At 39.9% G+C, this 14564-nt stretch overlaps 1 protein-coding gene across 1 annotated transcript in view; it reads right to left on the reverse strand.

The window, feature by feature from the left end:
* Positions 1-5942: 5942 nt before the first annotated feature.
* TFCP2L1 (transcription factor CP2 like 1) overlaps positions 5943-14564 on the reverse strand; it is a 65033-nt gene continuing 56411 nt past the window's right edge. Inside the window, exons 13-15 of the mRNA XM_056861150.1 lie at positions 14079-14221; positions 7241-7292; positions 5943-6057 (exon numbers count right to left, since the gene is read on the reverse strand). Of these exons, the coding sequence (XP_056717128.1) occupies positions 6020-6057; positions 7241-7292; positions 14079-14221 (233 nt within the window). The 3' untranslated portion in view covers positions 5943-6019. The remainder of the gene's footprint in view (positions 6058-7240; positions 7293-14078; positions 14222-14564) is intronic.

Below are 14564 nucleotides of genomic sequence, written 5' to 3' on the forward strand. Positions count from 1 at the left end.
TGCCCTTCTTAAATGATACTTCTAACAGAAATGCTACAAGAAGCTAGGACTGGGCCCTTAATATATATTGCTGCAGTGTACATAATGGGTTAGAAAAAGATATTTGTAAATACTAAACTTTGTAAGCATCATAAAGACTGCAAACTCTAGCTACCAATAACTAGAACTATGTTTGTGTCATATCTCTTAAAAGCAGTTCATACATCAATGGTTTTGAAATTGTCTTCAGCAAATCCTTTCCACATCTATTTCCTTATGGAGGAATTAAAAAAAAATCTCTGCCATGGAAACCCTGTGTATTTCTAGGCCTTCCTCAGGATGACAGCAAGATCCAAAAGACGCACTCAGTGCCCCTACATTTACTGCACACTCAAAACACCTCTTAGAATCTTCTGAAACACAGCTTGGCCAAATGTATTATCTTCTTTCCAGGATTAATCTCAATGGAAATGGATGCTATTTGAGAATGTGCTGTGGTTTACTGAAGCTGTGGATTTTGTTCAGTAGTGGTTTTATGTTCAAGCCTAGACGTTCATTTAAGCAAACATTTTTCCTGTTATGAAGAACACTGTAAATGATCAATCTAAGTCTCTATGATGTACAAAAGCTTCTGATGGACAGGGGTCAAAACTAGGGCTGTTGAAAAAAAAATTCGGTATAGTTCGGCTTCGGCAAAATTTGGCCCGTTTTTATTCGGGCCGTGCCAAAGTCCGAACTCCCCCGCTTCGGATCCCCGAAATTCGGAGGGGATCCGGAGTTCAGGGGAAAATTTGGACCCCCCGCGCCTTCAGGGGGATTCCTTGAAAGCGCGCGGGGGGGCCTTTAAACAGATCTGCGCCTCCCAGCTGGGAGGCGCAGATCTGTTTAAAGGCCCCTTCCCGCACCTTCAGGGAAGCTCCCTGAAGGCGCGCGGGGGGCCCTTTAAACAAGCCCCTCTGCGCTGTCTGCGCAGGCAGTGCAGAGGGTTTAAAGACCCCCTCCCCCCCTCCCGGGAGTCCCGGGAAGGCAGGCAGGGGGCTGTCAAGTGCCTCTGCACTCTCTGCACAGTGAGCGCAGAGGGGTTTGAAGACCCCCCGCGCACCTTCAGGGAGCTTCCCTGGAGGCGCGGGGGGGGGGGTCTTCAAACAGATCTGCCCCCCAACAAGCCCCTCTGCGCTGTCTGCGCAGGCAGCACAGAGGGTTTAAAGACACCCCAGCCTTCCCGGGACTCCCGGCAGGGCTGGCGGGGGGCGCAGACCTGTTTAAAGGGCCCCCTCCCCGCGCCTTCATGGAAGCCCCGTGAAGGCGCGGGGGGCGAATCTGCCGAATTTATTCGCCGAACCCTCGAAGTCGGCAAATTCGGCTCCTCCGTTTCCCGCCTTTTTTGAGTTTGGTTCAGCCTGAACCGAATCAACAGCCCTAGTCAAAACAATGGGCAATTTTTATTGGACCAAGTTGACTTCAAAGGCAAAGTGAATTTGAAACTGTTTCATTTGAAAATTATGTTCAAAGACTAGCTATACTTGAAATGTATTATCATGGTTCAATAAATTTTGTTTTGCTTCAACTGTACACTTGTATGCAAATATTTCAAATGCACTGAGAAGGAAAGCTAGGATCACTTCACAAAAGAAAAACATGGTGTGTTCAGTTTGTAAGGTACATTTGCTCAGCCCTTTGCCACTGATTATTAAGTAGGTGTATTGCTGATACTAAATGAAAAGCTACATTAAATTATTGTAAGGTGGAAAATCAATTTAAAAAACACACAGTTTGCTGGCTGCTAAGGATTTAAAGCAGATTAGTGCAAAAGCTTGGCCAAGTTGTCCTAACTTCAGCCTTGGCTTTTCTCTTTATGAAGAATTAAAAAAACCTCTATCCAACCTTAATCCAATTACATGGCTTTGGATGGTAGATTTCTAATGTTCTTTTTCTCAAGCCTGGCAACGACATTGAGCACTTTGAGCTATATCTAAATTTTGTGGAGGCAAAAGATGTCAACTTTCCTGGTTTCCTTTTAGAAATACTGAGCTTTATGGCACTATACCCTGTTCTAAGTTTATTGAGCCCCTCATACTGAGAATGGGACCCGACAGGGAAAGAGAAAAGATAGAAAAGCTCCTACAAGGAGATAATTCCTCCATCACCTCTCAGGTAGCAAAATTTTGTACGGCTGCAATGAAAATTCGTTGCTACAGAGTAATCTCTCAGTCCAAATGGCAGATGTGACTTGGATGTTATTTTTTTTTTAAAGTGACTTAAGACTCGGACTGTAAACCTTTGTCGGTAAGACCATTTTAATCCATGTATCTTGTTTTATCTGGCCAAGGGCCGCAAATAAACTTTCTATCTATCTATCTGAGCTTTATGGCTTGACACAGCCGTAATATCTGCTTAAAACTTCATACTTAGTGAGATAAATTAAAAATGAACAATTCCAGAAAACATTTTGCCCACTGGCTTTTGGGGGGGGGGGATGTTGTGGATTTTACCAAGGACTTCTGCTGCGACTATGCATTTTTCCATTATTGTCTGCTAATAGCCCAGGGCTGGTTTTAATTGGTTCACTTTTATGTTAGGTGACTGAGGTGCTTTTGTTAATATTTATAGCTGTGTAAATTATTTTTCTCTAAGTCATGTTGAAAGGTTACAGATTTAGCAAATTAATATCAAAAGTGAAAAAACCTCAGGATTTAAAATTGCTTATGACTGTATTCCTTCCTGCAGAAATGAAAAAAATTAATCTCAATGTGATCCATAAGCAGCTATCCATGTGAAAAGCTTACTCACCAGACAGGGCGCTAGACTAGAAGTCTTGCACAATTAACACAGGGTACAAGAAAGGGAAATAGGATAGGAGCTGTAGGGTGGGGTAAATTGTGCAGAAGAGTCCTGACTGAGATCCCTTTTGCTTTCAAAGACTCCAATCACTGGCTAGAAACCTGATAAGAAGTTTGAGAAAGCTAAGATCAACATCAGATAACAGGTTATGAAGTATGTGCCTATAGTAATTCTTATCTCATACCCAAATCAGAGGAATTTCCCAGATGGCTCAGAGAGAACTACATTCTTCAGTGTGCAGAGTTTTCAGCAACTTTGCCATTGCTTCCCACCGGCAAGAGAGGGCAACAACCAATTACAGAGGTGCACTGGGTCTTGAGAGGACTAACAGAACAGACCAAGTAGGGATTAGCACTGGGGAAGAAAGACCATGACATCCAAAGCTGATGATGACTCTGCTCATGCCACAAGATCCTCCACAAGATAGGAATGTGGCAGGCGTGCACTTTGCACCACCCTAACTGTACCACGTGAAGCACTTTCTGCTTAGAGTCCTGCTTTTAACAAAATATTTGCAGAGCCTTGATCATGAGAAAAAATATGCAGACTGGAGGCAGAGGCATCTTGGCCCTTTCAGAGTAGGAGTGAAGTCAAGCAAGAAACATTTATATTTTGCCACAGTCTAATATGGATAAATTTGATCATCCACGTATTTCAAGAGCACAAACGTTTCTTATAAACAAGTTTATTTGCATCTTTTCCAGAACACAGATTCTAGATACAGTGTTATTTTTCTTTTGTACAACAGTACAATGGCCAGTGCAAAATATGCAAGATTTAAAAAAAAAATCTATATAAAAAAGTCTGGCAGTATTACTCACAATTCTTATGCTTGGCCTTCCTGCCATCTCACTCACCCTTCATTTAATCACATTAATTTAAATAGCTGCATTAAAGTTCCAGAGCCCTTTGAAAGACAATACCACCTACCCCAATCACATTAAAGAATAAGGTCTCTTTTAAAAAGTAGGGTGCAAAATTAACAGAAAAAAGTGAATACATTTGAAATACACAGTAAGTTAGGCACTAGTTTAAAGCTGCTTTTCCTGAGACACAAGCAATAAATTTTTGTGTGCGTGCTGAAGACTTCAGTCCCAGTAAAAAGCATTTGCACCTTCTCCTAGACTTCAGAATGAGTTGAATAGAATATTACAATGAAGACAAAATGGATTGACTTTGCTGTGTCCAGGAGGTAATCAGAACACAAAATGCCACTATCACCCCCAACTTGTCATTTTCCTGTTGAGGACTACAAGAATTGAAGTTCAGTAGTCCGGAGGTACAAACAACAGAACAGTTTTCCTGGCGTATTGCCACAGTGGAACGTAGAACATGTTGAATACACCAAGCTTTGTCTAGTTCATTTTTTAAAAATCTACATTAATCTACCAATCTGTCATAAACTCCAATTTTAACACTAAAAACGTATAGTCTCCAGCCAGTTTCTATACCTGTGTGAAATGCAACGAATTCAAGCTATTACAAATGTGCTAAATATAATTTTAAACCATGATTACATATGTTCTGGATATCCATACCCATTAGAACTATTCAGGGGGTGTAACAATAGTTCCTTCACATTAAGAGCCTGATAAAGTCAACAAAATATACACCAAGGACCCAGTACTGCTCCATGAGTGCTCATGTACACTCAGTGAAAAAATATAAGCATGATCAAGTTGGACAGCCTCTTACCTATTGGAGAAGGCAGCAGGATATAGCTCTTCTTCCCCAAAAGGTGATCTGTACCATCAAAGCTGACTATGCCAACCATCTATTGAGCACTGTGTGCATTGTCCAAATCCACTGACTGGCACTATAGTCAAAGCCCCAGCTGATGGATCCAGCCATGAGAACTACAATGCAGCACCCTTCTGCATGCACATTACTGCTCCAGCAGGGAATCCTTGCAAAGTAGCCAGCTTCTCTGCAGAAGTGGATTGAAGATCAAGTGTTCTGCTCATATACACAAGTACTATGCATCTTGCCATTGAGCTTATACTATATTAAATGTAGAGGGACATATTTTAACCAGAAAAGAATTTACACCATTTGAAGTCAGGTCAGCTAGTAAAATAGGAAATGAAGGCACTTGCACAAATAACTCTTCTCCCACACACACAAAAACCCAAAAGAAAAAACACACAATTTGACAACAATATCATTATGAGAAAAACAACAACGAAAAAGAACACACATTTAGACAACAGAATCATTATGAAAAGGCACTCAGAATCAAAGTATTCAAACAATTTTTTCCATAGAAGACTTTTGAGTACAGAATGTGACCAAGTCTTATGAGGCTACAATCACATATTACAAGGCTCAGAGGGTAATCCGGGTGGAAGAAACTGCCCTAGAGTTGTAATGTGAAACCTTCCACAACCATCAAGAACTGCTGGGTTCTAGCACAACTAAAATCAATACCAGATAATTCTCCATGAACTCAAAATCCTGAAGTGTTTACTAGTGAACATTTCACAAATAAGTTTCTTTATCCAGTCATAATTTTCCCAGCCCTTTTAGTGTAGGCAATAGCTTATTGGTTATTTTTATCTTGCCAGTATTTATAATTCTTGGAAAAAGTGTAACTAATTTCAACATTTCAATTTCTTCAAGAGATAAGTACCCTCCTCCGAAGTTGATGCACGTTTTATACTTATACCAAGAATTTCAAGGACAGTACTTTTGCACTAAGGAAAAGAACAAAATATAGTAATATATATAAGTAACTGCAGACATCCACGGCCAACTTCTGATTGTACATACTTTGTCTAGGAAGAGAAGGGAATATTTAAGGGACCCAATGAAACCATATAAGTATCCAGGATGATGATTTTTAACCTTCAATTCCAGACACTGGTGATTTGGAAGAAGTGCTTTTAAGGGCTTTTATGCATTAAGGTTCCCTTAACAAGGCATGTGGTTCTGAACAAGGAACCAAAATTGTCATACCACTCAAATGTCCTAAAAAGGAAAGAAAAAAGTAGAAAATTGGTCGCAAGCTCTGAAGCCCGTTGCTGGTTCCCAAATGCTTTGAAATTTATGAAGTTTTCTTTTTCTTTTTACGTCATTCGGTTAACAAGAGTACTTTATCCAAATGAGTTTGCTATCTTTCCAGTCTTGGTTGCAGTGATTTGGGTTATAGGCATCACAGTGTAAAGTTGTTCAAAGTCCCAATAGATATGAGAGAAGGTGGTCATTTCAGAATGATATGGTAGCCATCATTACTTTCAGCTGTAGAAGAAGGGGGAAAACACTTTGTCAATGTTTATTGACATCTTCAAGATTCTTTTCCTCTGAATTAACTAACATTCTATTATTCAGTACTTTCATCAGATGTACAGTAAACATTATATAAAATGATTCTGTAATTACTGAATGAGTATCTTGCATGGCTTGCTAGAAAATACAGTCAGTTTTAGAGATAATATGCAACAAACTATAATCATAAGTAAAAAAAGAGACAAAACTAGATTTTCAACCAATAGAAATGGTTAAATATACATTCATACTGGCACAGGCAAAGAACTTTGCAACATCTTTAAAAATACTGAATACACTGGAATGAAAATTACTTGAAGAACACATTCAGCTAAGAATCAAGTGTGCAATAATCACATAATGTGGCAGCCTGAGAATGTTTTCTTTAGAGAGAAGCAGAAGGTGCCTCCAGAGCCTTTTTAGCCAGAGCAAGATTTCCATCTTATCTACGCCCATAAAATGGCTCTGAATAAGATTTGCAGGCGAGCTGGCTTTGTGCCATTGCATTTTCTCGTGGAGCCTTTTGCATGTCCCCTACCACTTGCAGCAGACTAACGTCTTAATCCAGCTAAGAGCCATATATGTGCAAAAGTAGGTTTCTGTGCACACATACCTCAGTGAGAAACCTCAGCGATAAACCATATATACAAAGGAGTGTTGTGCACACTGTTTCTCTTCCCAGTGTAGCTGCTGAGCTTGCCTCCACATGGAGCTTTTTTCAAAAAACAGTAACCATACCTATCAGGTATTCAGATGGAAGACAAGATTTAGGCCCTTCCATTCCTCTTTCTTTGGCAAAACATCTGGTTGTGCACCATTACTGGTTCTTTGAAGAGGGCACTGAGGGCACCATCTGGCTACTATGAGTACACACTCATGGAATGAGTGATGCTTGGGGCAGAACCTCAGTGAGAATCTCATTTATCCACTTTTATAAGTTTCTACCACTCAATTTGAAACCCATAAAGCTCTTCGTGTCAGTCAATATTCCACTTTTAACATATTGGATTGTCCTGTATACTACTGATTCACCCTGCTCATGTAGTGGTCGTTTTATGCCTGCCAATTTTTAGTAACTTCACTGCAACACTCATTCCAGTTGAAAGCAATTTTAAAACTGATATGATAAGAAACACACATATGTGTCTCTGTATACCTTTTAACGTGGAGATGACAAAACATGATTCATCTTGGAAGTTCTGTACCATCTGGATGAAAAACAAAGATGACAAGATATTTTTAATGTATACTGATGTAAATGCCTAATAAAGGTAATGATGATGATGATATTTTTAAAACTACACATTTTCCTCAAGATATTTATCTTGGGCATGTTCGAGCTTACAGCTTCAATCAAGATAGCCTTAATGCAGACAGATCAGTCTTAAAGAGACCTATCCGAAAGAAGGGCTCCCATTCTAACTTGAGAGAAGGACTCATTTTGCAACCATGAAATGAATCCTAGAGCAATTCTTGCAGAAGTGTCCATGTACCTTTCTTATTCTGTCTGGTAACGCTGGATTCCCATAAACCTGAAGTCAATGGAATCATCTACAAAGAACCCATTTTGGAAAATGGACAAAATTTTACACATATTTACAAACGTTGTTTCTGACTTAGCAAGAGAGAAAAAATCTTATCTTGGGCCCTGGAATAAAATGAGATAAACATTCCAAAAAGCCTCATTTGCAACACTGTTCAAGGAGGACATTTGTGGTGGAGGCTGTATATCTGCCAACTCCACTGAAGTAACAGGGCATAAATGATTACATGCCAGTGAAGCTTGTACTTCATCATCCTCCCTTGCCGTACCACATTTGGTCCGCCCAAAACTGTGTTAGACGATTCACAGGCAATAATTCCTTCCACTCACATTTTTTTCAGCCAAGCTTCCTTCCACATTAGTGGAATACCACGTATCTGGTAAAACTGAGGGCAATGCTGCCCCCCATCACATGTCTAACGATGCATGAAGAACATTCATTTGGTGCCTTTTGTTTGCATCACTTTTGCTGCCCTGCCACTTGAGCACAAAAACAAAGCAATCGATGTTGTTAATAAGTAACCTGTAAATTTAATGAAGCACACCCTACCCCACTCTGCACCAAAACTGGACAAGGAAATTCTCTTTCCAGAGAGACTGCCTCAAAGCATTTCATGACTATTCAAATGTTAAAAGAGTCAGAACCATCCAAGTGAGACAGTAAGGAGACTTTCAGAATAAAAATCACAGGCCTCATCTGGAGCTGATGGAAGTCTTACTCTTTGCTTTGCCTGCTTTAACTATGTTCCTCAGAAGTCATATGCAATGAGGCTTCTTAAATTATTCTAGTGCATGCAATCACAGGACAATTAGAAAAGACTGTTTGATTTTCACACCAAATATCCTCATACAGAAAAATGAATCAGATGTTTATGGAATTGGCTGGAAGGAAGGAAGTGTCCCCATTTATCTAGAAGCAAATGTTATCTCTAATAAACTACATGGACTACCAGAGTTCCCAAAAATATATATATTGCCCAATTATTTTAAGATTCATATATAAATGTTTAGCCTCGTAGAAGGCTGTTCCTTGATCACAATCCAGTGGAGAAGTATTCATGTTAAACACCTTGGCTTCAGCATAATTTAAACTCACTTAACTCCATGTTAGATTACAATCATGTGGTAGCTGTGGTCCAAAGTACATTAGGTGTTACATGGCTGTTGTGTTTGGCTTCTGCATTGGACCAAGATGACTACCAGAATTAATAATAATAATATTACCAAGGATAGTTCTGTGCCATATATACCGCCAAGACAGAATTTGGTCCTATTATACAAAATCCATCCCACATTTTATGGAGCAGGGTGAAGATGGTTTCAGTACAAAACAAATATGAAGATATATAGGTACACACTTACGGTTAAAAAATTAGGAAATCCCTAGGTGAAACTTTCAAGGGGAAAGGAGGGAGCTTTTTTTCAGTGCCAAAGTATCCTTTTGCCCCCCTCTCAATTCTATGGCAAAGTTAACACAAAATACAGCAAAACTGCAGTGTTTGTAACTGATTGAGAAAACTTAATTATGTGGACATGAATTTGCACCATTTGCAAAATTTATTCCAATAACTAATTCCAAGCTTTAGTAATGTAGTAATAGCTATAATTGAGAATATACCGTGTGTGTGTGTGTGTGTGTGTGTGTGTGTGTGTGTGTGTGTGTGTGTGTAAAGTGCCGTCAAGTCGCAGCCAACTTATGGCAACCCCTTTTGGGGTTTTCATGGCAAGAGACTAACAGAGGTAGTTTGCCAGTGCCTTCCTCTGCACAGCAACCCTGGTATTCCTTGGTGGTCTCCCATCCAAATACTAACCAGGGCTGACCCTGCTTAGCTTCCGAGATCTGACGAGATCAGGCTAGCCTGGGCCATCCAAGCTTTTAGGGGAATCTAAACTGACATTTGAATGCATAATATGACACCTTACAATCAACTACATTAGGATTCTTGGATACAGCTGCTCCCAACGTTTTCATTTCCTTTCCATATTTGGAATGTTTATACAAGGAACTAAAAACTTTACGGCAAAATATTTTAACAAAAGGATCCTAAAGACAGCGGCAGCAGGAACTGTTCGTGGTGCTGAAACCTCACCTTTTGACTATACAAAATTATGCCCAACCAAGTCCTGCTCACTTAAATACAGCACGAGCTATAAGAGAACCAAATTATGAGTGACAGAGACAAATATATTTTACCTGATAGACTGTAAGAATCAAATGGGGAAAAGTGCCATGGGATAAGTATTGTATGGGCCTCTCACTCCAGAGATGATATACTGCAGTTTTTGAGAAACTAGGCAGTGGAAAAGGAAGGTGTCCAGTCTCCCCTTGGATTGCCTTATAGCCTCCCACTGACAAGATGGGAATAATAATACTGACTTGTCTTACAGTGCTGTTGCCAAGATTACTGAGTTAATATCTATTAAACACTTTGAAGTGTTATATAAGTGCTGTGTGTGTGTGTGTGTGTGTGTGTGTAAAGTGCCGTCAAGACGCAGCCGACTTATGGCGACCCCTTTTTGGGGTTTTCATGGCACGAGACTAACAGAGGTGGTTTGCCAGTGCCTTCCCTCTGCACAGTAACCCTGGTCTTCCTTGGTGGTCTCCCATCCAAATACTAACCAGGGCTGACCCTGCTTCGCTTCTGAGATCTGATGAGATCAGGCTGGGCAAGTGCTATATAAGCGCTCCATATTGCTCTACAGAGTGCTACATGGCAAGCTCTGAATACAAGAATGTTCAACATCCATTATAGCAGCTGTAAAGTGAATTCAGGATCCTCTTCTTACTCTAGAAACTTTTTACAGTTGGATCCATTCTTGTCAGTAAAACCAAGTAAACTAGGCCAAGTAATCTGTATCTTTGTACTCATATTCAGAGCACATTTCTAGATGTTTTATGGAGCAATCCTAATCCCAGGGACTTTCAAAAATCTATTTCTTCAATAAATAATGTGTGAATTGTTTCACACCTGTGGCCTCATTTGATTGGGGGTTGGTATAGTGGGCTCAATTCCCAACCCCTGCTCTTGAGTAGCCTCAGCTGGGACTCACACTAGAAGCAAGCTAAGCACATCCTCCACCATCTGCACAGCTGTCCCCAAACAAGGGGAGTAGACCAACTAGCTATAACATTCTCAGTCCAATCTTATGCAGAGTTACTTAGCACTAACTGCATAAGACTGCACCATTTGCCAGTGTCTTATAAGCCACACAGCCTGCATGACAGGCTGGAGAGGGATGCAATACAAGCATTGCTGGTATAAATAAGAACAGATGGTAGTAAAGAATCCCCTAAATGCAGTAGAGTGGAGTGGGGGATTGCTGACACTAAAGAGGTAACTCATTTTATACCACCCAAAAAGGCATTAAAATGAATGCAATTACACTTTATTTCATACTGATATGCATACATTCAAAACAAAAGCAGAATTAGGGCCAGCTCACATGTTAACCTCTTAAAGCCTCGAAAGGGCCACAGAGGTTGCTAGTAGGGCTGTTGATTCGGTAAAAAACACGAACCAGAAAAATACTGAATAAATGCAAATTTGGTAAAATTTGGGTTCGGGTTTACCAAGTCAGCAAAATCCAGGAGGTTGGCAAAGCCAAATTTGCCATTCCTGAAAAAGCCAGATAAAAATCCAGCTTTTTCAGGAATGTCTTTCTGAGGCTCCTGAGGGGGCATTTGTGCAGTTAGATGTCCCAAATTTTCAGGGTAGCTAGAAGGGACTCTCCTTGCAAGATCCCCCAGGTTTGGTAAAGATTGGGTCAGGGGGTCCAGAGTTATGGGGTCTGGAAGGGGTCGCCCCCATCCTCCGCCATGGAAATGCATTGGCAAAGTGGCTGTGACTCTTTAATCTGATCTTTGCAATGTATCTCTTTTTTATTAGAAACATTTATTCTTACAATAAAAGGAAAAGGAAAAAACCCTATATATATCATTACTGTGAAAAAATCAAATAACGGTGATACAAATTATTTAAAAAAACAAAACTGAAACAGCGCTAATATAACTAAAATACTCATAGCACTTAATCAGATAATACTCTATTTGTCTATTTAACTAAAATCCGCATTATTATTATATCCCTCTCTACAATTTACACATTAGAATGCTTTCTCCATCCTTAAAATTGTTGAATTCCAGCAAGCATCAAGTTCTTTGGTATTTTTATCATTATTATAGTACGTCAGCTTAATTAAAGCATAGGTTTCTTTAACCTTGTTGAGCCAGTTATTTAAGTCAGGGAATTTATTGCTTTTCCAGTTTCTCGCAAAATTTGTTCTAGCAACTGTTAACATATGGAGAAACATAACTCAAATATCCTTTGGTTTGTCTGGAAAGTAATTTAATAAAATTGTTTCTGGTCTTACTGGAATAACAATTTCAAGATCACTGGATATGATTTCAATCACTTTCCTCCAATATGTTTGGGCTCTACTGCAGCTCTACCACATGTGTAGAAAATCTGCGCCAGCTGAATCACAATACCAACATTTACTAGCATTTTTATCCAAGTTACACATTTTTTTGAACTCTGCTTGGGAAGAGATGCCACATATGTGACATCTTAAATAAATTTTCTCTAAATGCAAGACTTATTGTAAAATTTAAACCCTTTGTGAGTATAAAGTTCCATTTCTTTTCATCCAACTCATAACCTACTTTTTTATTCTATTTCTCTTGAAAAGGGGAATTAACCTATTTTTGTACTAATATTCCATATAACTTACTTACAGAGATTTTAAATGATTTTAATAATAGTTCAAATTTGTTAAGGATTCTGGGTACTTTGTAATGTATCTCAATGGGGAAGCTGGGCTTTAAACGGTGAGTGGGAAAGTTCGCCCAGTGCCTCCATAGAGATACAATGTGATACACTTTGTCTCGATGGAGGTGCAGGGTGAACTTTTCCACTGTTTAAAGCCCGGCTTCCCCATTGAGATACATTGCAAAGGTCACATTAAAGAGTCTGAACACAACCACTTTGCCAATGCATTGCAATGGAGGAGGATGGGGCGACTTCTTCCAGACCCCATAACTCTGGACCCCCTGACCCAATCTTTACCAAACTTGGGGGTTCTTGCAAGGAGAGTCCCTTCTAGCTACCCTGAAAATTTGGGTTTAAATGGCTGAATTATTAGGGAAACCCAAATTTAAACCCAAATTCCTACCTTTACCGGTACAGGAAATTCAGCCAATAAATCCGAACCCGAATTTTAATGAATTTTTTTTTTCAACAGCCTTAGTTGCCAGCTCAGACAGTTGCTTCGGGGACATGCTAGGTGATCAACAGAGCTACTGTTTATGCTTGCTTATTTTAATCAAAGTGGCTTTTCTTTCCTTCGCTAGACTCAAGGAAGAAGAAGAAGGAGGAGAGGAGGAGGAAGAGAAGGAGGAAGAGGAAGAAGAGTAGTAGTAGTAGTTGTTTTTTATATGCTGAATTTCTCTACCACTTAAGGCAGAATAAAACTGGCTTACAATCACCTTCCCTTCCTCTCCCCACAACAGACACCCTGTGAGGTAGTGAGGCTGAGAGAGCGTGACTTGCCCAAGGTCACCCAGTTGGCTTTGTGTGTAGGAGTGGGCAAACAAATCCAGTTCACCAGATTAGCCTCCGCTGCTCATGTGGAGGAGTGGAGAATCAAACCTGGTTCTCCAGACCAGACTCCACTGCTCCAAACCACTGCTCTTAACCACTACACCACGCTGGCACTATGCAGCTGTTTTCCTTCCTTGTCCTCTCAGATGTTGGCTGCTATTGCTGGCAATTAGGAGGGATAAACACAGTAAAAAAAGAAAAAATATATCAGGAAAAGCATGGCAGCTATAATAACAGTAAGTGGTAGTGAAGAGGCAGGATTGTGGTGCTGCAGTTGTAACTTGCAAGGAAATACTCGAGCAGCATGCACTTATATATATGAGTGACTGTGTGTGTTTTCCCGTTTTCCCCTACTTGCACTGACCACCACCCCCTCTTTGTGCCATGGCCCAAATCCGAGGCCTCACAAAGTTTACATTTTTAAAAATCTACAGGATTAACAGATCTCTTGCAATTATATCTACTTTGGTTCTGAAGCGGCTTCCAAGTACGTCATTTAAAACTAATGGGTGAAAAATGTAAATAACTTCTATCCTTAGGGTTTCTTGTTCTCTGCTAGTATAGTGAATGCAAATTTCTTATTTCTTACACAAACAAAAGAGCAAAAGTGATGATAAACATCAGTTTCTTCATGTTAAGATCCCATCACTAACCACCCACACACACAAACATGCACAGAGCTGAACTGAGGAAGGTGTTCAGTATTTAAGGTTTAGTAACTTCGAGTGCAGGGAAAACCCCACATAATTCACAATGATAAGGTCACTCCAAGTTTAGTATGAAAAGGTCAGAGAAGTTGCTTGAATACAATACCTGATATCAGATGTGAAGTATTCTAGTTAAACCCTTACCTCATTGCTCACTAATACATGGATTCCTGTAGGTCCTTGCCGATAGATCCGGTTTATCTGCTGTGGGGAAATACTGTACAAGTTTGCAATCTTCTCCATTAATTCCAGAGTTGTCAGCTCTTCTAAGAAGATGGCATGGTATACTGGTATAGCAATAGGAGAAACATTTAGATTGGCACTGTAAGAATGTACCGGGATTTGCATATATTCAAGGCAACAGCTAAGCTGGTGCAAACTGAAACAGCCCTCATTTATCTCTTGTGGCTGTTTTTTTAACACACAGCAAACAACCAAGACAAGAGCAGAAAGTTACTTGCCTGAGGCTAAAATTGACCTTTTTAATGTTCACACAGAGGCTGTAAGGTGCCTTGAGCCATTCAAATCTTGAGCAATTTGGAGGATGGTCCTTCAGGTTCTCCATTTTTAAAAATCACAGCACACATTTCATCTTTTACATAAAAGACTTTCCCATTTTTTTATGCTGCT

This window comes from Euleptes europaea, chromosome 15 (assembly GCF_029931775.1).
Source record: "Euleptes europaea isolate rEulEur1 chromosome 15, rEulEur1.hap1, whole genome shotgun sequence".
Taxonomy (NCBI): domain Eukaryota; kingdom Metazoa; phylum Chordata; class Lepidosauria; order Squamata; family Sphaerodactylidae; genus Euleptes; species Euleptes europaea.